At 41.0% G+C, this 24,649-nt stretch overlaps 1 protein-coding gene across 7 annotated transcripts in view; it reads right to left on the bottom strand.

Annotated features, from left to right (window-relative positions):
• The window catches only part of LOC133654236 (histone-lysine N-methyltransferase PRDM16-like), a 46,464-nt gene extending 22,544 nt beyond the window's left edge, over positions 1–23,920 (bottom strand). For 2 of the 7 annotated variants that reach the window (XM_062054426.1, XM_062054432.1), the window contains exons 1-11: positions 23,507–23,920; positions 22,527–22,629; positions 18,619–18,820; positions 18,372–18,537; positions 16,191–16,344; positions 10,782–12,459; positions 10,569–10,656; positions 3,204–3,376; positions 2,991–3,068; positions 1,075–1,244; positions 236–407 (exon numbers count right to left, since the gene is read on the bottom strand). In XM_062054426.1, the coding sequence (XP_061910410.1) occupies positions 236–407; positions 1,075–1,244; positions 2,991–3,068; positions 3,204–3,376; positions 10,569–10,656; positions 10,782–12,459; positions 16,191–16,344; positions 18,372–18,537; positions 18,619–18,820; positions 22,527–22,629; positions 23,507–23,602 (3,080 nt within the window). In that variant the 5' untranslated portion in view covers positions 23,603–23,920. The remainder of the gene's footprint in view (positions 1–235; positions 408–1,074; positions 1,245–2,990; positions 3,069–3,203; positions 3,377–10,568; positions 10,657–10,781; positions 12,460–16,190; positions 16,345–18,371; positions 18,538–18,618; positions 18,821–22,526; positions 22,630–23,506) is intronic. The other 5 variants (XM_062054427.1, XM_062054429.1, XM_062054428.1 and 2 more) reach the window with 5 other exon arrangements.
• Positions 23,921–24,649: the final 729 nt, after the last annotated feature.

Here is a 24,649-nt window from a genome sequence, read left to right as displayed (position 1 = left end):
TGAGTTTGGAGTGAAACTAATTTGTGTCATTGCGGCTGCAGTTTGTCGTGATGTAAAGCTGCACTACATAGTACCGAGATATTAAGATTAAGATTAGATTAAAGATACCAATGATTGGCATACTCGTATTACTGTGGTTTACTTATTTAGCTGCATCAGCATGAACATATTCGACACAGCTTTATGTGAAAATAATATAGACTGCACTAGAAATGTTTTTTTTTGTTTTTTTTACCTCTTGTCCGTAGAGCTGGAGGCCTGGTTCATCTCACTGTTGGAAATGAAGTTACGGATTTCTGAGAAGTACGAGTCCTCCTTCTCATCTAAAAGTGCATGATTGTCTGGCTCGGAGTTTGGCGAGGAGACGGTGGTTCCTAAGTTGGAAAGCATCCCAGACTGTTGGCTCACTGGTCGGGGGGGGGAAGTGCACAGACATACACGTTAACACACAGACGCACACATTGAATGTATGTTTAGTTGAATAATTCTTAGACATATGCTGTATAACTACGTCGGAAAAATGTCAAATATTACAAGGGTTAATGTAAGCAATGGTCTCATCTCGCTATATCATCAGGGAGATATTAACATGTGTTATGTTACATTGGAACTCAGCAGGATTTCTGTATAATTTGTACATTAACTGTAATAATAACATATTTTCTTAAAAAAAAACAAAACATGCACGGTAATTTACCAGATTTTAATGAGGAGAATAAAATGACATCTTTTTTTTTTTATTTTTATATTAAGCAAATAGAATTCCTGAATGAAAGCGTTCAATTCACTTCAAAAACGTCATCAAAGTGACTTCCATAGCGGGCATAAAAAGGCTGTTTTTGGCAACGCAAGAGGAAAAGTAAGTGCAAACTCTTGAATTAAGTGTCTTTCCCCTCTTTTTTTTTTTTTTTGGTGTTTATGTTTGTTTGCCGCACTTCACAAAACATTTATTGAGGGCAAGACTTAATAATTTCCAAATGGGTAATGTGTGCCATCCATTAGTCAGTCTATTAACAAGACCCAGCTAAACGACTCCAATGGAGTGTGGATTGAGAGAGAGAGACGGACTCCTACCAGGAATGTTCTCATGCTCGTGCTTCTTGAGATGGCGGTCCAGGTTGGTTTGCTGACCGAAGCAGCGGTTGCACAGGTGACACTTGAAGGGTTTCTCCTTGTTGTGGATGTTGCGAACGTGGCGTTGCAGGTTGGACGAGATGCTGAATGAGCGGTCACAGTACTTACACCTGCCAGGATACACACACACACACATCATGACATCTTGCCTTTCTGGTTTTGCGAATAAGAATACATCGAGAGAAGCACAGCAGAGAGAAATACAAAAAATGCCATACTTGACACCAAAACTACACTTTTTTTTACCACTATTCTGTTCGGGGTCAATGGTGAGCTGGAGTCTATCCTAGGTGCCTGGGAATCATGCTGGTACTCAACCGTAACAATTACTGGTACTTTTGTGTGTGTTCATGTGCTAATAAATGTTAATTGTTTAATAATAATCCTTTTACATATATCTAACATTTAACCCTGAGCTCATAATTAAAGAACCTCTGTTGTTATAGCTTGTTTTCTTAGGCTTCTGAGGCACATTTGCAAGTACTATGTAGAAGACTTTGCATGCAGTTCATGCAGTAGTGTATAGACCAGAAGTGGTCTGCCGCCCCCAAGGTCAGTTTGCTAAATATAAAAATGAGCTACATTTTTTTTAATGAAAGAAACTGCTGTTCTAAATGTGTCCACAGGATGTCGCAACTGCAATTCAAGTGTAACCCATGTCTACAGTGTTTAAAGACGATCAGCTGCTCCTGTTGTGGAGCAAATTGTAAATTACCCACTCAACAAAACAGTAAGATGCAAAGACTTCAGTCAACTTGAACATCATCTTTTTAGTTAGAGTTCCTTGCAGCGCTTGCAATTGGTTGAATGCACGATGCGCACCCTGAACTCCATTGTAAAAATGTGTGTTTCTACATTTCTTGTTTGTTCTATTGACAGGCTGGCAACTAGCGCGCTAATCATAAGCTGGGAGCTAGAGCGCTAATCGCCAGCTATATCAAATGCTAACAAGAATACAACTATATATATATATATACACATATATATATATATATATATATATATATATATATATATATATATATATATATATATATATATATATATATATATATATATATATATATATATATATATATATATATATATACACTACCGTTCAAAAGTTTGGGGTCACCCAAACAATTTCGTGGAATAGCCTTTATTTCTAAGAACAAGAATAGACTGTCGAGTTTCAGATGAAAGTTCTCTTTTTCTGGCCATTTTGAGCGTTTAATTGACCCCACAAATGTGATGCTCCAGCAACTCAATCTGCTCAAAGGAAGGTCAGTTTTGTAGCTTCTGTAACGAGCTAAACTGTTTTCAGATGTGTGAACATGATTGCACAAGGGTTTTCTAATCATCAATTAGCCTTCTGAGCCAATGAGCAAACACATTGTACCATTAGAACACTGGAGTGATAGTTGCTGGAAATGGGCCTCTATACACCTATGTAGATATTGCACCAAAAACCAGACATTTGCAGCTAGAATAGTCATTTACCACATTAGCAATGTATAGAGTGTATTTCTTTAAAGTTAAGACTAGTTTAAAGTTATCTTCATTGAAAAGTACAGTGCTTTTCCTTAAAAAATAAGGACATTTCAATGTGACCCCAAACTTTTGAACGGTAGTGTATATACATATATACATTATTGAAATAATTATTGTATATATATATTATTTTTAAGTGTCCATACAGGTGTGAGTGTTTATGTGCCCTGTGATTGACTGGTGAGTAGTTCAAGGTCACCCTAAGCCAGCTGGGGTAGGCTCCAGCTCACCCACAACCCTAATGAGGACAAGGTATAAAAAAAGGATAGATCTCTCTGGGAGAGAAACCCCCATTAGACTGCAGAATAAAGACAAATAAATACCTGTATGGCTGTTCGCCTGTATGCGTTCGCAAGTGTCTGGTGAGGTTTGCCGAGCGGGGGAAGATTTTCCCACAGTACCTTCATGGGAGAATCGGTTAAAAAAAAAAAATGCAGGAAGGGGAAAGAGTAACACAGACAAAAATATTTATTTTACCATTCCTGCAACACACACCCACAAAAACGTAATATGTGATAAGTTGCGGCCGCACTGACCTGCAGGCATAGCGCTCCTTGCCCTTACGCAGGATTGCTTCCGAGAGTGAAGGCGGGGGCGAGCGGAAGTTGAAGAGTGGGTGAGCCGAATGCTGCAGCGAGTTGGGCGGGACGTCCAGTTTTAGGGCACCGAAGCTCTCCAGTTTTTCTGTCATGCTCTCCATGGCAGACATCTGGTGACATACATCATGTCACATTAGGGCAGTGTTTTTCAACCTTTTCTGAGCCGAGGCACACCACTAGCAGAAAACATTAAACAATGAAACTCAGCAGCCGATATTGACAGTGAAAAGTCGTTCTTGCAATTGCTGGATATAAAGTCAAACCATAACCAAGCATGCATCACTATAGCTTGTCTCTTTCTATGCCACATCAATGTGGAATGCGCTCCCAACAGGTATAAAAGAAAGGGCATCTCTATCCTCCTTCAAAACCGCAATAAAAGTTCACCTCCAGGCAGCTACAACCCTAAACTAACACCCTCCCCGGATTGCTAATAATCAAATGTAAACAATCAAATGCAGATACTTTTTCTTTTTCTTATGCCTTCTGATCTCTCTCTCTCTCTCTCTCTCTCTCTCTCTCTCTCTCTCTCTCTATGTCCACTACTTGATGTCCATACCCCCCCCCACCACACCCCTGATTGTAAATAATGTAAATAATTCAATGTGATTATCTTGTGTGATGACTGTATTATGATGATAGTATATATGATAGTATATATCTGTATCATGAATCAATTTAAGTGGACCCCGACTTAAACAAGTTGAAAAAGTTATTCGGGTGTTACCATTTAGTGGTCAATTGTACGGAATATGTACTTCACTGTGCAACCTACTAATAAAAGTCTCAATCAATCAATCAAGTCTCAAAGTAGGTGTACTGTCACCACCTGTCACATCACTCCGTGAGTTATTTTGAGTTTTTTGGTGTTTTCCTGTGTGTAGTGTTTTAGTTCTTGTCTTGCGCTCCTATTTTGTTGTTGATTGTCATGTCATGTACGGATGTACTTTGTGGACGCTGTCTGCTGCTCCGCACGCTGTAAGTCTTTGCTGTCGTCCAGCATTCTGTTTGTGTTTACTTTGCAGCCAGTTCAGTTTTAGATTCGTTTTGCATAGCCATCCCTAAGCTTCAATTCCTTTTCTTAGCGGCACTCGCCTTTTTCTTTATTTTAGGTTTAAGCATTAGACTTAGACTTAGACAAACTTTAATGATCCACAAGGGAAATTGTTCAACACAGTAGCTCAGTTACAATGATGGAAAGTGTAAGGATGGAAAGGACAATGCAGGTATAAATAGACTAATATAGCGATAAAAAAATCTAACACATATACGAATTAGATACCTTTTTACCTACCCGCCGCCCCCCGCTGTGGTCTGCATATTGTGATCACGACAAACCATGTTCCCGACATCTACAAAGCAATTAGCTACCTGCTGCCACCTACTGATGTGGAAGAGTATTACACGGTTACTCTGCCCAATCAAGACAGCACAGACACTCAACATCGGCACATTATTTGCGGATTATAATTACTGGTTTGCAAACAATTGTTTAAACCCAATTAGGTGAAATGACATCATCTCCCACGGCACACCAGACAATATCTCACGGTACACAGTGGTTGAAAAACACTGCATTAGAGAGACACTAAGTGGATGCAACAGTATTGCTTCCGTAACCCTTAGCTCATCCTGTTCTCCACATCTTCACTTCTCCTATCAGGCCGGCGAACGCTTAAACGAGCCATTGGAGATTTCCACATGTGCCGCACTATATAGTTTGACAACCCCAACGGATAGCTGCTTCCCCTTGAGAAGCATGTGAACAAAGGGGAGTTATGTGGGAGTTTATTTGCCAAAAACAGCTTACATCCTTCCTATTTTCGCGAATACGGGATGGGAGAGACACGGGGACAGACACTCCGTCGCGATGTGTTTACTCGCAGTCTGAGAACGAGCAGAGGGTGGGGGTGGGGGGGTCGCGGGGGGATGAGGGAGGCGATCCCGTCATAAGACCGAATTAGAGGTGGCATTGTGTTTGAGTCACTGGGAGGCTGAGACGTGCTTACACACACAATACGGTGACTAAGAAGCTTAGAGTTTTAATGATCAGAGAAAACTTCCTGGGGACATTAGGACCAATTTTCCAAACTGTAACCCGCAAAGAAGCTTGTTTGTGGCTTCAGTTGCATGTAGGGAGGCAGGCTGTTGATTATCTTGTTCATTTATCAATTAGTTTGTCCAATTAATCAAGTAATCGGATAAAATTCACTTTATAGCCTCAATGTGTATTTTAGAGAGAGTTGTCAATCCTCAATCTTCATTCTTCTTCATTTTTATTTCAAATAAATGCACATCATCAACATTGAAACTACACTTTTGATATTAAAAAAAAACCTCTAGCAACTAAAACAATCCGCTGTTCGCCAGCAAATACAAACCCCGTTTCCATATGAGTTGGGAAATTGTGTTAGATGTAAATATAAACGGAATACAATGATTTGCAAATCATTTTCAACCCATATTCAGTTGAATAAGCTACAAAGACAACATATTTGATGTTCAAACTGATAAACTTTTTTTTTTGCAAGTAATCATTAACTTTAGAATTTGATGCCCGCAACACGTGACAAAGAAGTTGAGAAAGGTGGCAATAAATACTGATAAAGTTGAGGAATGCTCATCAAACACTTATTTGGAACATCCCACAGGTGAACAGGCAAATTGGGAACAGGTGGGTGCCATGATTGGGTATAAAAGTAGATTCCATGAAATGCTCAGTCATTCACAAACAAGGATGGGGCGAGGGTCACCACTTTGTCAACAAATGTGTGAGCAAATTGTTGAACAGTTTAAGAAAAACCTTTCTCAACCAGCTATTGCAAGGAATTTAGGGATTTCACCATCTACGGTCCGTAATTTTATCAAAGGGTTCAAAGAATCTGGAGAAATCACTGCACGTAAGCAGCTAAGCCCGTGACCTTCCATCCCTCAGGCTGTACTGCATCAACAAGCAACATCAGTGTGTAAAGGATATCACCACATGGGCTCAGGAACACTTCAGAAACCCACTGTCAGTAACTACAGTTGGTCGCTACATCTGTAAGTGCAAGTTAAAACTCTCCTATGCAAGGCGAAAACCGTTTATCAACAACACCCAGAAACGCCGTTGGCTTCGCAGGGCCTGAGCTCATCTAAGATGGACTGATACAAAGTGGAAAAGTGTTCTGTGGTCTGACGAGTCCACATTTCAAATTGTTTTTGGAAACTGTGAACGTGGTGTCCTCCGGACCAAAGAGGAAAAGAACCATCCGGATTGTTATAGGCGCAAAGTTGAAAAGCCAGCATCTGTGATGGTATGGGGGTGTATTAGTGCCCAAGACATGGGTAACTTACACATCTGTGAAGGCGCCATTAATGCTGAAAGGCACATACAGCTTTTGGAGCAACATATGTTGCCATCCAAGCAACGTTACCATGGACGCCCCTGCTTATTTCAGCAAGACAATGCCAAGCCATGTGTTACATCAATGTGGCTTCATAGTAAAAGAGTACGGGTACTAGACTGGCCTGCCTGTAGTCCAGACCTGTCTCCCATTGAAAATGTGTGGCGCATTATTAAGCCTAAAATACCACAACGGAGACCCCCGGACTGTTGAATAACTTAAGCTGTACATCAAGCAAGAATGGGAAAGAATTCCACCTGAGAAGCTTCAAAAATGTGTCTCCTCAGTTCCCAAACGTTTACTGAGTGTTGTTAAAAGGAAAGGCCAGTTAATTATTATTTGCAAAAAAAAAATAAAGTTTATGAGTTTGAACATCAAATATCTTGTCTTTGTAGTGCATTCAATTGAATATGGGTTGAAAAGGATTTGAAAATCATTGTATTCCGTTTATATTTACATCTAACACAATTTCCCAACTCATATGGAAACGGGGTTTGTATATCACGGCAACCACACACCATTGCGTTAATTTGCGCTCTATGTCTAGAAACTACGTCTATGTATTTAAGGTTCCGTGCACTCAATGCGGTACGGATGTTATCAATTTTTATTAGTTAAAGTTAAAACGTTAAAGTACCACTGATAGTCACACACACACTAAGTGTGGTGAAATTATCCTCTGCATTTGACCCTTCCCCTTTTTCCAGGTGAGGGGAGCAGTGAGCAGCAGCGGTGGCCATGCTCAGGAATAATTTTGGTGACTTAACCCCCAATACCAACCCTTGATGCTGAGTGCCAAGCAGGGAGGTAATGGGTCCCATTTTTTCAGTCTTTGGTATGACTCGGCCGGGGTTTGAACTCACGACCTACCGATCTCAGGGCGGACACTCTAACCACAAGGCCACTGAGCAGGTGGTAGTTACTCCCATTAAACGATTATTCGAAGCGACATAATATATATCTAAGCTTTTTTCTAATCAAATTAATCGGTTAATCGTTCCGGCCTTGGTTTCCAGCAGGCACAACACTGCAAAAAGTCAGTGTTCAAAAACAACAAAAAAAATACAAAAATGAGGGGTATTTTATTTGAACTAAGCACAATTATCTGCTAATAGAACAAGAAAATTTGGCTTGTCAAGACTTTCCAAAACAAGTAAAATTAGCTAACTTCAATGAACCCAAAAATACCTTAAAATAAGTATATTCTCACTAATAACAACTGTACTACTATATGAGTACGTATTTTATATTGTTTCATTGAAAATAAAACAGCAAAGTCCATTTGGCTGTCATCTGTTTTAATTATGAGACACAATTGTGTCAAAAGTCATGATTTTTTTTTTGTTCATGCTTGAAAGAAGAAATTATTACTTTAAAAAAGTACTTTTATACTTGTGAGTGTTGATGACACAGCTTTGCAACAGTTGATATTCTAGTTTCAAGCATGTTTTACTCAATATAGGTCATAACATCTCAGCAACAAGCTGTAATATCTTACTGAGATCATTTAGGACCAAAACACTTAAAACAAGTAAAACACTCTAACATAAAATCTGCTTAGTGAGAAAAATTATCTTATCAGACAGAAAATAAGCAAATATCACCCTTATTTGAGATATTCAATCTTACTTAGATATCAGTTTTTGCAGTGAATACATTGATACAACGTTGATTGTACGCACATGTCCTTTAAAACTGACTTTGAAACAACGTTGCAAAAAAGTTGCATTTGTAAACTCACGACCTACCGAAGTCAGGGCGGAAACTCTAACCACAAGGCCACTGAGCAGGTGGTAGTCACTGTCAATAAACGATTAATCGAAGCGACAGAATATAAATCTAAGCTTCTTTCTAATCAAATTAATTGATTAATCGTTGCGGCCCTAGTTAATCGTTGCGGCCCTAGTTCCCAGCAGACACAAGACATTGATACAACGTTGATTATACGCACATGTCCTTTAAAACTGTCTTTGAAACAACGTCGCAAAATAGTTGCATTTGTAAATGGAGACAATGTTGATGTCTGACCTTGGATTCACATTGTTGGTTGAGAAATGACCACATTTCAATGGTCAAATCAACGTCACAGCCTGACATTGACTAAACGTCAGGAAGGATGTTGTTTCAAGTGTTGTAAAATATTGGTTGGAAAATGACGAAAATTCAACGGTCAAATCAACGTCAGAACCCATTATTGATTAAACATTGTCAAAAAGCATGTTGGTTCAACGTTAGGTTTAAGTTGCTCAAGGTCAGGACCTAATTCAACAAGTTCTCAACGTTGTTTTAATGTCTTGTGCCTGCTGGGTTATGTGTTGTGGCAATTGGTCATGGCAAGGGTTTTTTTTGGAACATCAGAAGGAATTTTGACCGAAATTGAGTGAAAATTTGCTGTAATAGTCATGATAGTGCATGGTACATAGACCCCCTTTTTAAACCAGTTGATCTGCCGTTTCTTTTCTTTTCTCCTCTGCCCCCCTCTCCCTTGTGGAAGGGGGGGACACAGGTCCGGTGGCCATGGATGAAGTGATGGCTGTCCAGAGTCGGGACCCGGGGTGGACCGCTCGCCTGTGCATCGGTTGAGGACATCTCTGCGCTGCTGACCCATCTCCGCTCGAGATGGTCTCCTACTGGCCCCACTATGGACTGGACTCTCACTATTATGTTAGATCCACTATGGACTGGACTTTCACAATATTATGTCAGACCCACTCGACGTCCATTGCATCCGGTCTCCCCTAGAGGGAGGGGGGGGGGGGGGGGTGGGGTTGGAGGGGGGTCACCCACATATGCGGTCCTCTCCAAGGTTTCTCATAGTCATTCACATCGACATCCCACTGGGTTGTGAGTTTTTCCTTGCCCTTATGTGGGCTCTGTACCGAGGATGTCGTTGTGGCTTGTGCAGCCCTTTTAGACACTTGTGATTTAGGGCTATATAAATAAACATTGATTGATTGATTGATTGGTACGCTGCTTGCTAACTTTTTCAAGCATTGGACTAATTTCAGGAGAAATGGTCTACAATTGAACAACCAGAAGAAACCTAAAGGTGGCATGACCTAAAGATGATGCGAGGCACACTGTTCTTTCACCTAATTCATTGTTTCATCAATCATCATTTTCAAAAGTCAAACATAAATCTGTTATAGAGCAACCCTTTCCTCTATTTAGCAGTCAATACAGTCACAGTACTACATATTTGCAGCATCTCCAGAATCTCCACGGCTGACTAATGCAAGTGTTTATCAGTCCGCATATGCGGCGAGTTGCATGTATTGCAGAGTCACAGTCAACAGATTTCCAGGTCAGATTAAACCGTTTCCCCGACAAGAGCCCCTCATTCTACTGGACACAAACACAGGATGTCCTTGATGGACACGGTGCTATTATCTAGCCAGCCAGCCCGCCACACAGAAAAAAAGAAAAACTTGGAGGAGGTTGAATTATTAGCAGGCCTGCGGGCTCCCAGTGCGTGAAACAATGCCACGGCTAAGATTAGCCAAGCGAGGCATTTTGCTACCATTCAAATGCTTAGTATTCTATTTTTTATTAGCATTAATACTATCATTCTTAACAATCAGGATTTGTACAGACAGCCAGGGCCTGGGGACCGAGGAACAATGCGAGTGATTATCAAAGGGACTGCAAGACTGTCTTCTAGAAAAAAGGTAGAAATGACTAAGTCCACAGGCGCCATTCGATAAACAAAGGAAAAATTCATACAGCCCTTGAGAACATCGCTTCAGCGGTGAGGAATAATGGTGCATCAATTTAGGTTTGAGCAGCGTGGGATGCAGAAGGGGAGCATATTCACATAACACTGAAAATACCAGCTAATATCTGGTCACATTTGGTAATAAGGTGCGCATTTTCTGCAAGTGTAGGTTTTCTAGAAATAAGTGTAGGTGTACTGTACCTGTGGATGAAAAAGTTGAGGTGAGGGCCTAAGGAACTTCTCCTTCAGAGCTCCTACAGGGTCAAGTAGCTTCCTCTTCTCCACCCTGCTGGACAAACAACGAGGCAGAGGGTTACGTACCAAGGTCAGAGATCATCTGATCAAGAACACCGTTCTCGACTAACATGGTTTATGTGTGAGTAGAGGTTAGTGGTCCAATCGGAGCAGAAATACCTGTAAATGGGGTCCATGAAGAAGGCGGAGGGTTTGGCGTAGTGTAGAGGCGGCGGTTGGTGTGGATGTGCTTGCGGTTGCTGGTGAGGTGCCATAGGGGACTGGTGCAGTGACTGGGAATGGGCATGTGGAAAGCCGAGAGCTTCATCCTTGATCGACACCCCTTTTCCAACTCTGTAGACGTGGTTGTTTTGACCGTGGGGTTCGGCCGCCATGCCATTGTGACCCACTCGGCTTCGGCTGTTAATGCTGAGGTCCAGCGGTTGTTCTTCACCGCTTGATATTACTGAAGGACCGCTGCTGCTCCCAGTATTAGTGTTTGGATTTGAGGGTTTAGTAGGAGATGGAGGAGATAACTTGCTCTCCTTGGGCTTTGTGCTGAGATCAAATGGTGATTCTCCCGTCGGAGCCGGTGCAGCACCAAGAGCACCAGAAACCATCTTATGCAGTTGCTCACAAGGTGACTTAGGCTCCCCCTTAAAGAACAGGCCAGAGGTGAGGGCACCTCGATCTGTGCTAAATGGGTAAAGGGAGTTGTGGAAATTGGGTAGGAACTGGAAGGGAAACATGGAGTGGTAGGGCAATGGACCCATCTTCTTCTCTTGATGGAGGCCTATAAAACCTGGACCAAAGTATTTCTCAGCAATAGAGGCAATGGCTTTGATGGAATCAGTGGCCGCGTTAGGATTCATGGTGGTGGGCGGGAGCGCTTGCTCATCAAGAGGAGGGAAAAAAGAGTGGTGCGTTGATGCAGAGGACAAAAAGGGACGATCGATGGAGAGATTGCCTGAACTGGACACAGCTGGTAAGACTGTGCTGTTGGTGTCGTCTAAGCGGTGTCCATCTTGATTTGATAGGGCCACGGATGACTTCCTCCTTTTGCCGTTGCGCTCACGTTCACTGTCTCCATCGCTCTCCAAGTCGGAACCATCGCCTGAAGCCGTACCAGTTGTGGTGTCCAAATCCGTTCCGCTTGTGGTATTGACGTCTTCGAGGTCGCTGCCATCTGAAATGTCTGCCATCTTGGATTTGGGTTTTGCCTCTCCACCAGAGGAGAAATCCAGTTTAGTCTCGCTATCTTTGTCCTCAGCCAGGCTTTTACTGTTGCCTCCATTACTGTTTGTGGAGCTAACCATGGACAAAGGAGGGCCGTCTAGAGGACTCTGAGGGAGCTTGACCTCTTGAGTGCTGCTGCCAAGGGGCGTCTTCATCATAGAACTCGCCGGCAATAAGGGCGGTCGTGGATAAAGCGAGGGGGGAAAGATGCCTGGGAAACCGTGAGGGAGGGATGGGAACCCATGAGGTCCTGGCGAGAAGGGCAAGCCAGCATGAGGGTGAGGTCTGGAAGGAAAGTAGTCAGTGAAGCCTAAACCTGACTGGTTCAGACCAGTAAGGTGGGGGTGGTGGGACTTAGCCTTAGCAATGATAGGGCTGGAGCTCATGGGGATGCCGGGATTGAACATCCCCGTTGGAGAGCCGTAATGGTTTTTGCCCTCGCAAAAGCGGCGGTGCTTGTTTAGGGAAGAGGTAGTGCTGAACAACTGGCCACAGTCTTTACACTTTATCTGAGTGCGGCAGTCAGCGTGCATGCGCTTGTGGCGACAGAGGTTGGAGAACTGGGTGTAGGATTTGTGGCACACCTCACCTGGGGGTACAAGAAGACGCAGCCCATCAGGGCCTGGTTAAACCCTTTTTAACACTGTCTCTAACTGTGTAAACCAAAGTATACGCAACACAAACAACGCATGTGAATGCAAATCTGGGGTGAGAAATTGCTTTGGCTATGGGTTACGGGTACAGCGTAGACTCATTTTAGTCCATTGTAGAGTACAGTGGTACCTCCGGTTTCGTGTGCACCACCTTTCGTAGCAATCTGTTTTCTACAAAAGTATAACATGTCAGATATCGTACGGCCAAACATTGTGCCTAACAAACTAATCTGTTTGTGCGCGCTTGTGTCATTCTGCGGCCTCGATTGTCCATACAAAGAATCCCACACATTGGTCAGTCTTGTCATGTTATTAATACCCAGCGTGAGTCTAACCGTGTCTTTATTACAAAACGTGCCTGTGTTAGCCTGCTTTCAACTCCCCACCCAACAGTGTTCCTCCCCCAGTTCCGTCTACGCTCTATGACATCATCACTGGTTAACTCTGTGGTTCTTCGCTAACCAACACAGTAGGACCACAAGTCTCTGTGCTTTTTTTTTAAGTGAGTGGGCTACACAATAACCAAACATGGGGCCAAAAAAAGTTGCAAATTCCAGAACATTTTTATAGTAGAACCTCAATTTATGAACCCCTCATTGTACGAACTTTTGGATTTATGAACAGACCGAATAAAAATGTATTTTGTTCACGAATCTTGTCTTTGTGGATGAACGCTTCATCCAACTGTTTGTTTATTTTGTGCCCAGCAGCACAGCCATTGTGGGCGGGCTGATCGATCTCCGGTGCTAATTTAGTCAGCACAGCAGTACTGTCGCTAACTACTGTGCTAATTGCTACTTTGTGTATTTCTAAGTGTGTTTTTTTTAGCCTTTTCACAGCATTTTTCTAGTTATCCTAGCTCAATATGAGTCTGAAGAAAGCAATGAACAAGCAACGTGTGGTTTGAAACATTCAGGAAGTATCCACAGCGTTGTCGACACTGCCTCATCTCTATTCTTCTGCTGCAGACCAAGAAGATTACCCAAGAAGGTAAACAGGATTTTTTTTTATTTTTATATTTTTTATTCCTAATCATTGTAGCGACCTGGCTGGTAAAGGTAAGGCGTTTTGTGATTTCAAACTGAGTGCACCACTGGGCTAGTGACAGTGTGTGTGTGGGTCAGCAGGGTGGCTGGATATGAGGACAGTTTAGCTTGTTGTTGTTTTTTTGGTTTGTTATTAAATAGATGGATGTTCAATCACCCCCTTGTTATGTTTGTTTGATATACAGTACTGTATAGCGCTCCATATTGTGTTCCAAATGTACACACTTTTACGTAAATATGGATTTTTGTCGGGTAACCCATTATTTATGTTTACATTGTTAGTTTTGCTTGAATATACAAACTTATCTATTACGAACCCTAATCAGGAACCAATTAAAAGCCTGATTTACTAAATGTTTATGTGTACTAAAACACATGCAAACTTGATAGCACATGCAAAGCTGATCTACTCAACATGTGCAAAGTGGATGGCATCTGTTAAGTGAGCATAATAAGGTGTGCAATCCATTTTGTGTCTCTGTCTTCATTAACATGCACAGTATAGGTTGATTAGGAAAACGTCCACAATACTGGGAGGAGAAGGTGCAAATAAAATTATTTAGCACGCGCAGTGAGATTTATCAACACCCATCACCGTTTTGAGAGCACTATTTTTCGGTTTATTTAGCACATCTGCAAAGTACATGCAGGATCAGTGCCGCCGATTGACAGAGAATCCTCCGTCATACGCGTGTATCAATATTTTTAAATGGTCTGTCAGAAATTTAAAAAAACATCAGACATATTGTCTATTCAGCAACATCATTTTATAATTTTATAGCTGTATGCGTGGTGACATAAGGGGCTGATTAAAGCAAATTCAATTGATGCGTTTTGGTGTCTGCTGGCATTTTTTTTTAATGCTGTTTTTTTTTTAATGTGTAATATATATTAATAACATATCTCCTATATAAAAAAACAACTTCTTGAGGTCTGCATTTTTTGTGTCTTGAGCACAGTAAGTGTAGCCTCTCCCGTGAGCAAAAAAAAAAAAAGGACAAAAAAGTGGATTCCGTTGTAGATGCACTTTGGACTTTGCCTAAAATGCCCATAAAAAGTGGCAGATGTCTCTTGCATGTTTGAAAACGTAGCAACTACCACAGGTCGTAACGTGATAAAATGAATGCGGAGTAAATGATCGAGTGTCTCCATGGTGATGCCCCGTATAGTTCACACAACATCCTCATTTAAATGGGGCGGTCTGCACCACCTTTGAATTGTACGCAGTCTTAGTAGATTGCGTGGAACACGCCCACTAATAGTCTATACCAGGGGTGTCCAAAATTTTTCCACTGAGGGCCGCACACGGGAAAATTAAAGCATGCGGGGGCCAATTTGATATTTTTCATTTTCGAAAACATAACAAAATATATGGATTTTTTTTATTTATTTATTTATTTTTACCTTTAAGGCTCCCGGGGACCATAAAGGGTCTCAATTATTAAAATGTTAAAATGTGTTAAAAAAAAGTTAAATTATAATTTTTTTTAAATTTATTTAACGCTTACAGTAAATCTCTACAGTATATCAACTTCAGGTTGATATTAAGTTAAAAAAAAAGCCTTTCCTGTCAAAGACAACTTTGTTTTTTATAATGAAACTGAAATATGCAGTATTTCCCCCACTGCCAAAAACATTCAGAAAGCAATGTTTGATGTGAAGTAATTAGAGCCTTAGAAAGATCAATAATGCAGGACTTCATTGATTTTAATTTATTATTATTTTTGAGTAATCACAGTGAAAAGATGAATAAAATCCCATTAAATATATTTGGGATGCAAAAGGTGCCCCACTCATAAAGTGATACATTTTTATTAGTTGTTTTTACTTAAGTTACAAGATCAACTTCAGATATATCTGTCGATTTTACGTTTCGACTATTATTTTGTTTGTTTTATGCTCTTTTGTCAAAGAAAACGTTGATATTTGTATATGGCAACCACACAATATATGCAATATTTTCCACATAAAACATTTTAAAGTGAAATATTTTAAATAACTGGAGCTTTGAATAGGTCAATAATTCATTATAACATTGATTTTTTTTTTGATTTTTTTTTTTTTGAGCAATGGCAAAAAAAGAAAAATAAAGATAGACAAAAGAAAAAAAGCAGCCTGCATGGCAGCTTTGTGTCAACATTGCAACCTTTTCTAGTTAGATTTCACCTCATTCCACATTTTTTAATGTTTTTTTTAATTTTTGCAATAGCATTTCCAGAATGTGTGGCGGGCCCGTAAACAATTAGCTGCGGGCCGCAAATGGCCGCACTTTGGACACCCCTGGTCTACACTATTAAAAACATTGCACACACTGTTTAGCGTGTAGTATTAGGCTCTTAGTAAATCAGGCCCTAAATCTGTAAATCGAGGTTTCACTGTATTTCACATTATTTTCTGCATGAAATATATAATTATATGAAAAGATTGTTCATATTTTTGGGTGTATGAAACGGATTACTTGGATTTGCATTATTCCTTATAGGTTTTCGTACGATTCGGTCTTTGTTTTGGAATGGATCACCAACAAAAACCGTGGTACCACATAAATTAATTATCCCGCCACAATTTAGATAATTGATCAATGCAAATGAACATAAACTGATGGTTCAAAACACGCGGTATTGGATCAAAAAGGGTAACGGACTGTGACTTACAGATAAAAGGTTTGACACTGCTGTGGATGTGCTTATGCTGTTTGAGCCCTGATGAGGTGGCGAAGGTCTTTCCACATTCAGGACAAGTATGAGCTCTCGCCCCCACATGTTGGGAGCGGATGTGACGCTGTAGGTTGCTGGGATCTGTGAACACCTGAAATGCACAATAATGTAGAATCACATGAATATTTTACTTGAACAGCACAATAATGATACTTGAATTATTATGATATTTATCCACACATGGTATGAACCTCGCTATAGAAATACACTATATTGCCCAAAGTATTTGGCCACCTGCCTTGACTTACATATGAACTTCAAGTGCCATCCCATTCCTAACCCATAGGGTTCAATATGATGTCGGTCCACCTTTTGCAGCTATTACAGCTTCAACTCTTCTGGGAAGGCTGTCCACAAGGTTGCGGCGTATGTTTTTAGGGCTTTTTGACCATTCTTCCAAAAGCGCATTGGTGAGCTCACACGCTGATGTTGGTCGAGAAGGCCTGGCTCTCAGTCTCCGTTCTAATTCATCCCAAAGGTGTTCTATCGGGTTCAGGTCAGGACTCTGTGCAGGCCAGTCAAGTGCATCCACACCAGACTCTGTCATCCATGTCTTTATGGACCTTGCTTTGTGCACTGGTGCACAGTCATGTTGGAAGAGGAAGGGGCCCGCTCCAAACTGTTCCCACAAGGTTGGGAGCATGGAATTGTTCAAAATGTTTTGGTATCCTGGAGCATTCAAAGCTTCTTTCACTAGAACTAACAGTACTATGGAATGCCCTCCCAGTAACAGTTAGAGATGCTACCTCATATCAGCATTTAAGTCCCATCTTAAAACTCATTTGTATACTCTAGCCTTTAAATAGACCCCCTTTTTAGACCAGTTGATCTGCCGTTTCTTTTCTTTTCTCTTCTGCCCCCCTCTCCCTTGTGGAGTGGGGGGACACAGGTCCGGTGGCCATGGATGAAGTGCTGGCTGTCCAGAGTCGGGACCCGGGGTGGACCGCTCGCCTGTGCATCGGTTGGAGATGGTCTTCTGCTGGCCCCACTATGGACTGGACTCTCACTATTATGTTAGATCCACTACGGACTGGACTTTCACAATATTATGCTAGACCCACTCGACGTCCATTGCATCCGGTCTCCCCCATCTGCGGTCCTCCCCAAGGTTTCACATAGTCATTCACATTGACATCCCACTGGGTTGTGAGTTTTTCCTTGCCCTTATGTGGGCTCTGAACCGAGGATGTCGTTGTGGCTCGTGCAGCCCTTTGAGACACTTGTGATTTAGGGCTATATACCGTATTTTTCGGAGTATAAGTCGCACCCGACGAAAATGCATAATAAAGAAGGAAAAAAACATATATAAGTCGCATTTTTGGGGGAAATTTATTTGATAAAACCCAACACCAAGAATAGACATTTGAAAGGCAATTTAAAATAAATAAAGAATAGTGAACAACAGGCTGAATAAGTGTACGTTATATGACGCATAAATAACCAACTGAGAACGTGCCTGGTATGTTAACGTAACATATTATGGTAAGAGTCATTCAAATAACTATAACATATAGAACATGCTATATACGTTTACCAAACAATCTGTCACTCCTAATCGCTAAATCCCATGAAATCTTATACGTCTAGTCTCTTACGTGAATGAGCTATATAATATTATTTGATATTTTACGGTAATGTGTTAATAATTTCACACATAAGTCGCTCCTGAGTATAAGTCGCACCCCCGGCCAAACTATGAAAAAAACTGCGACTTATAGTCCGAAAAATACGGTAAATAAACATTGATTGATTGATTGAACTCCTGAGAAAAACAACCCCACACCATAATTCCTCCTCCAACAAATTTCACACTCCTACCACTTCGTGGCTGAGTTGCTGTTGTTCCCAAACTCTTCCATTTTCTCATAATAAAGCCGACAGTTGACTTTGGATTATTTAGGAGCGGGGGAATTTCATGACTGGATTTGTCAGTTCCACGCTGGAAATCACTGAGAGCGGCCCATTCTTTCACAAATGGGCCTAAGTGCTTGATTTTATACACCCGTGGACACCTGATTCTCATCATTTGGACGGTTGGCCAAATACTTTTGGCAATATAGTGTACATACTGAAATACGTGAATCTGTTAAAAGCCTGTGTGTTCAGTGCACCACTTACGTGCCGGGTGTGCTGTACCTTATCACAATTTTCACACTCAAAGCGCTTGCCGCTGTCATGTGACATCTGGTGACGGATGAGGTTGGACTTCCAGTTGAAGGCTTTGGGACACTGGTCACATTTGTACTCCCTCTCCTCCGTGTGGACTATCATGTGTTGGCCCAGACTTCATGCACACAATTTTAGTCCAATTAACCAAACCGCACATTAGCAGCCGCTTAAGGGAGAACGTCCGAGTGGCGCTTACCTGTATTCATTTGGGAAGATCTTCTCACAGTCTTTACACTCATGGACGGGCTCATCGCTGTCCTCCCGCTCCTGCTTGAAGTCTTCTCTCAGGGTGTCAAAGATGGAGCCTGCACTGGTGCACGAGTACTTCTGGTGCCGCCGCAACTCCAGCGTCGAGGAGAACAGCTCATCGCAGTCTTCACAGCGGTACATCTGCTCATCTGGACGCACAAAAATGACAATTTGGCGGTCACGTTACAAACATATACCGGGATTTCACAGCATCTGACAGTAATGCAATCAACATTCCACAAATTTCTGTAAAAATTACACAGCATTTAACTTCACTGTAAATTACAGCACATATTACTGTGGAAGTAATGCAATTATTAGCCAGAATCTACAGTAACTTTTTTTTTAAATACAATGCAATAAAACAGCCTATGACTATATTTACCCATCTATTTTTATTTGCGTACATTTGAACCCAAAATGTATCGTATTTTTTTAGCACACAGTTCAGTTCAGTTTCAGTTTATTTGTAACATGCATACGATGCAATGTAATGCATCACACATTTCCAGTTGTTTCATTACAGCACGTCCGAAAAGGAGTAGGAAGAAGCAGAGCTTATTTAATCCTACCCCTTTTCACACCGTGGCAATTTTATCCAATTTCCTTGTTCTTTGTAACAGAACAGTGAACAAATAAATAATAAATAAGCAAATAGTAAGCAAACAAATATTAAATACATAAATAATATTTGTCTCAATTAAAAAAAATAATTCAAGATGTTCATTATAATTCTTATTCTGTGTACTTTGTGAACATTTGTAGTTTGAACAGCCTATTAACTGAATCACAGTGGATTTGCAATTGTTGACCTTTGAACAAATAATGACAAATTAAACACAATAAAGGATTTAAAAACAATATTCCCCAAAATAAGAAAATTGTTTTTTTTTTACATTTTTGGACAGTTTCTAGGAAACACATTCACCATTTGCACCACTCTAAAGGATGCTGGTGTCCTCCAGCATAATATAGAAGGGGTATCCAAAGTGCGGCCTGGGGGCCCATTTTTAATTCTAAATAAACACGTCCCAAATTAGAACATTACACACAAAAAGAAAAAAAGAAAAAAAGAAAACCGGCACAATTAAGTCCACAATTAAAATGCAATCTGAAAACCAAAATAAATAAATAATAAAATAAAAAATAAAAAATAAAGCTTGATTTCTGTGTATGGGCTTTGATGCTTTCTGTGCCTCCTGTCGTGTACACATTTCTTGCAAAATATGTTAAGTTTTCGAGTGTGCAAAGGCCCTTAAAAAGGTTTAATTGGTGGAATAATAATAGTAATATTAGTAAAGAATAATAATAAGAAGAAATAAAATATCTCAAGAGGGTTAATAGATATTACATCAATGTACTTTGTTACCTATAACCAGGGCAGCCCCACCCTATAGGGCCGTGCGTGGGGCCCCGCAATCCACAGGGTCCCCCCCGTTTTGCGTAAAATGTCAGTTAGCTCCCGAGGTGCAAAGAATAAGTGCTTGGACAGTTAAACAGAGGTGTTGGGTTCAAATCCCGGTCGTAGTTAATTTTAGAAGGTTGATACATTTATATTTTAATAATGCTAAAAAAAAATTGCTAAATAAAACAATAAAAAAATGTTTATTAATTCAGCCTGGGGCCCCAATTTAGCCTGGGGAGGCCCTGCTTATAACAAATGTAGAGGATTTGTTTAGATAATTTAGCATGCATTGTAATGGTGTTGTCATATCATCATATAGCCACTTTCTTGTGTCAATTTCTGTCAATTCCCCACATGAAAATATACCTCAACTAACGTTTTGGGATAAAATCCACACATTTGCAATAAATCTACCAATGTAGCTAATACCTCAAACAGCGAATCAAGTCTATAGCCTTTCTCTCTGTGTTAGTTACATCTCAATTGACTCCCATTTAAGTGGCAAACAACGACAACAACCCCTGCAATTGACATTTGCATAAAATGGAAATCAATTAGCGGTGAAACATATAGCCTTCATTAGCACCGGGGATTGCTTCTTCTTTGCCTAAAGTGTTGCGGGGGGGCTGCATGAGTCACAGTAGGGGCCGGTGGTTTCCCTTCCGTGTCGATAACCTTTACAATACTTCTCACCAGCGAGGTCAAACGCATAAAAACTCGGGCCGGCCCTTACAGTACAATAGCGAGTTCCTGAGTGTGAGTCCAAGTTCAACAGCGGTGGAAGGGGCGGCAGGGGGGCGGGGGTGGGGGGCCTGAGGAGTGTGCACGTGGGCTTTCTTTTAAGAAAAGACTGAGCACGGAGGGCCAAAAGTGGCGCTGATGGCACCCACCTGCCATCTGAGAACACGCACAGCCGTCCGTCATTGCAATGGCTTCATCTGCACTGACTTCACCCGGTTGACCGTTTTATCCAGCTCCACCTTCTCCGGCACCGTTAAAAGAGCATGAACGAGCAACATGCATGGGGATAAAAGACCCCGCTGGTCAGTGGGCCACTACATGCAGGACTCACATGCTAAAATAAATAGCACTTGCGTTTAGTGTTACACACTTTTCACACTACTAGCAAGAAAGTGGGACTCGAGTGCACAACAATGCTTCCCCTTGAAGTTGATAAACGCTCCAAAAGGTCACTCGAGTATGCATTCATGTGCATCAAATGCATCCCCCCCCCCACCCCCCTTTTCCTCAAACTGGTGGCTTTTATAAAGAGGAGGCTAATGACTCTCTGGGAGATGATTGGAAGCACAATTATGTGCAGTTTAGCAGCTAATCTGGGAGCATGGGTGACATCTCAGGGGACTCCTCAAGTCTCCGGGACTTCTAAATCTTGTTCCGATAAACCGTGCACAACCGCAAAAAAAACAAATGACACACACAAAAAAAAGCAACATTTTTTTTTTTTGCCCCCTGTTTTTAGCTGGCTGGGAAAATAAGCACCATCACACACACACAAAATAAAATGCTGCTCCTTTAATATCCCTTTATCATGCACACACACACACACACACACACACACACACACACACACACACACACACACACACACACACACACACACACACACACACACACACACACACACACACACACACACACACACACACACACACACACACACACACTTTGGCGGCTGCTGCATGTCTGTGTTGCCACAGAGGGATTGAACAAATCATTTACACACTCCTATGCTACTTATTCATGCACACACACACACACAAACACACCTACACACACACACACACACACACACACACACACATTTTGGCTTCACACAAACACACACACACATTTTGGCTTCATTTTGCATGCAAGAAAAGCTGCAAAATGACCTACTTTCTCTCACATGTGTCAACAATACATGACAAAACATTTTTTTCCCCCCCGACGTGGTTTCATGCATAAGGGTTGGAAGCATCATTTAATAAAAATAGGACCTCTAAATTTGTATTCATTTGAGCCAGTAAAAATGGTGCCAATAACAATAATATAATTTTGAATAATACACTGTATATTTTGGGACAATTGGAGTATCATTCTTAGGCAGACAATTAATTAAAACAAACCTAAGTATAGTAAAAAATTGCACAAATAGTTGGATTTCTCATCCACATTGACTTCACATAACAAAGTGTAATATCATATTTTACAGTTATTGGCAGGCCTCTTTTAAATACTAAATTGAGTGTTATTTATGATTGGAATAATTGAGTTTTCTGAAGGAAAGAAAGAGAAGTGTGTGTAGTGAGCATATATATATATATATATATATATATATATATATATATATATATATATATATATATATATATATATATATATATATATATATATACAATTTGGAATTTGTTTTTTAAATGTGCGCTAATGAGGCGCGTTAGTCTTCTTACCTTGTAAGTTGGGCGCCATGGATCCCTCCGGGAAAATGCCGTCCTTCATATAAACTAAAAGCTCCTCCCCTGCTTCAATGTCCCGGACACTTTTATAATAAAACTGCGGAGAGAATGGGAAAAAAAAAAGGATTAATATTTGAACTGTGAAAATGTAATTTTTGCACAATTACTGTTGCTTTATGTTGAAATTAAATGATGTTAACAGGACTATAAAACACAATAGGGGAATAAATACAGTTATATGTTAAATATATTAAATAAAAAAATCTGGACGCAATTCAAACGGTTTCCATAATTGGCACATTAAATAAAATATGTGTAAAAAAAAAACCAGAAAAACGAATTTAGATGTAAAATATTAAAACACGCACATGTGTTATGGTTGAAATTAAAATCACTTTTTTTTTTTTTTTTGCCAACCATAACAAAAGGCAGTGTCCGATTATTTTTCATTTTTTTAATAAATCGGTATTTTTGTTTAAGGTGATTTTTTAAATGTCACTTAAATTAGGTTTAGATACATACCGGTATGCAGAAATTGTTACCCCAAAAATATCAGACAATAAAACGAAATAAACAAAATAAACAAAAAAATTAAACAATAAATAAAATAAAAATGAAATACAAGTGAAATAAACAAACAAAGCATGCATATGTAGTTATAAAAATGTGCAATCAACATGTCATTTCCATCCAAATGATATCCATAGAGTATACACAAGCACGTTATTCGCATACGGCCTTAACAAAGCTGCAGCTTGCAATGCCAGGTGTGGCCACAGGGGGACGCTCCAAACCAATTGGAGGACACGCTCACTCACACACACCACTTTAAAAAAAAAACTAACACACACTTAAAAAAAAAAAAAAAAACTAACAAAAGTTTGTACGATAAAGTTGCCATGACACACGCATCTTTATAGCAATATTGTCGTCATAATTATTAGCATTTAATGGCTCCCGGCGCCGGGCCTGACCTTTCTTCGGAAGAGTTGAGAAAGTTGCGCGGCGGTGCGGAGAGCCTCCAGCTGCACTAGCACGTCAGTCCCGGCGGAGTTGGCCACGCAACCCATGCTGGGGCTCGCCCGCCGACACCTTCCGGACTCCGCCGGAGTTGGACGGAGCCGGAGCGGGGGGTGGGTGGGGGTGAGGGTGAGGTTTCGGACGCCTCGGAGCGGCCCGGAGTTGCGCGCTCGGATCCGGTGATGAGTCGCTGCTTCCACCGCGCGGCTGCTGGATCGGCGGAGCGGCGGCGGAGGTTCGAAGCCGCTGCTTGGGTTCTTCTTTGGGGCTTTTCTCTAGTCTAATCTAGTCACCGAGTCCTCCAAGACGATGATGATGAAGATGAGTCTCTCTCTTTCTCTCTCTTAGTGATTCCTCCTCATGGCCCCCAGTGCTCTCTCTCTCTCTCTCTCTCTCTCTCTCTCTCTCTCTCTCTCTCTCTCTCTCTCTCTCTCTCTCTCTCTCTCTCTCTCTCTCTCTCTCTCTCTCTCTCTCTCTCTCTCTCTCTCTCTCTCTCTCTCTCTCTCTCTCTCTCGTTCCCCCCCCGCCGGCCACTCCTCCTCATCTTATCTCCACGCCAAAAGCACCGAGGAGGACCCACACCCCCCCCACCCCACCCTTACCCTCCACCATGCATCTAATATTGATGTCCATATAAACATAACGCATGGAAGCAGTGGGCATGACCCACGCCCACCCAAATGAAGAGCAAATACAAGCGTACTTCAATTAAAAAAAAATAAAATAAAAAAAAAAAAAAAAATACAATTACTGCTATATAAAACATTTGTTCACTTTTAAATGGATATTCATGCCAGCACACTTGAGTGTTCCAGGTTCGATCCCCGCTTCCGCCATCCTAGTCGCTGCCGTCGTGTCCTTGGGCAAGACACTTTACCCACCTGCACCTGCTGGTTTAATAGTAACTTGGATATTGGGTTTCACTACGTGTAAAAAGCGCTTTGAGTCACTAGAGAAAAGCGCTATGTAAATATAATTCACTTCACTTCACTATTATTTACAACCTGTTGTTAAAGACGTTAACTAAAGTTTTTAAAATATGATTTATTTTGCAAAAAAATTCCCAGACTGTCTGTCGATTAACTTTAAGTTAAAGT

This window comes from Entelurus aequoreus, linkage group LG07 (assembly GCF_033978785.1).
Source record: "Entelurus aequoreus isolate RoL-2023_Sb linkage group LG07, RoL_Eaeq_v1.1, whole genome shotgun sequence".
NCBI lineage: Eukaryota > Metazoa > Chordata > Actinopteri > Syngnathiformes > Syngnathidae > Entelurus > Entelurus aequoreus.
The sequence above is the reverse complement of the archived record's forward strand: the minus strand, read 5'-3'. Positions and strand labels throughout refer to the sequence as shown.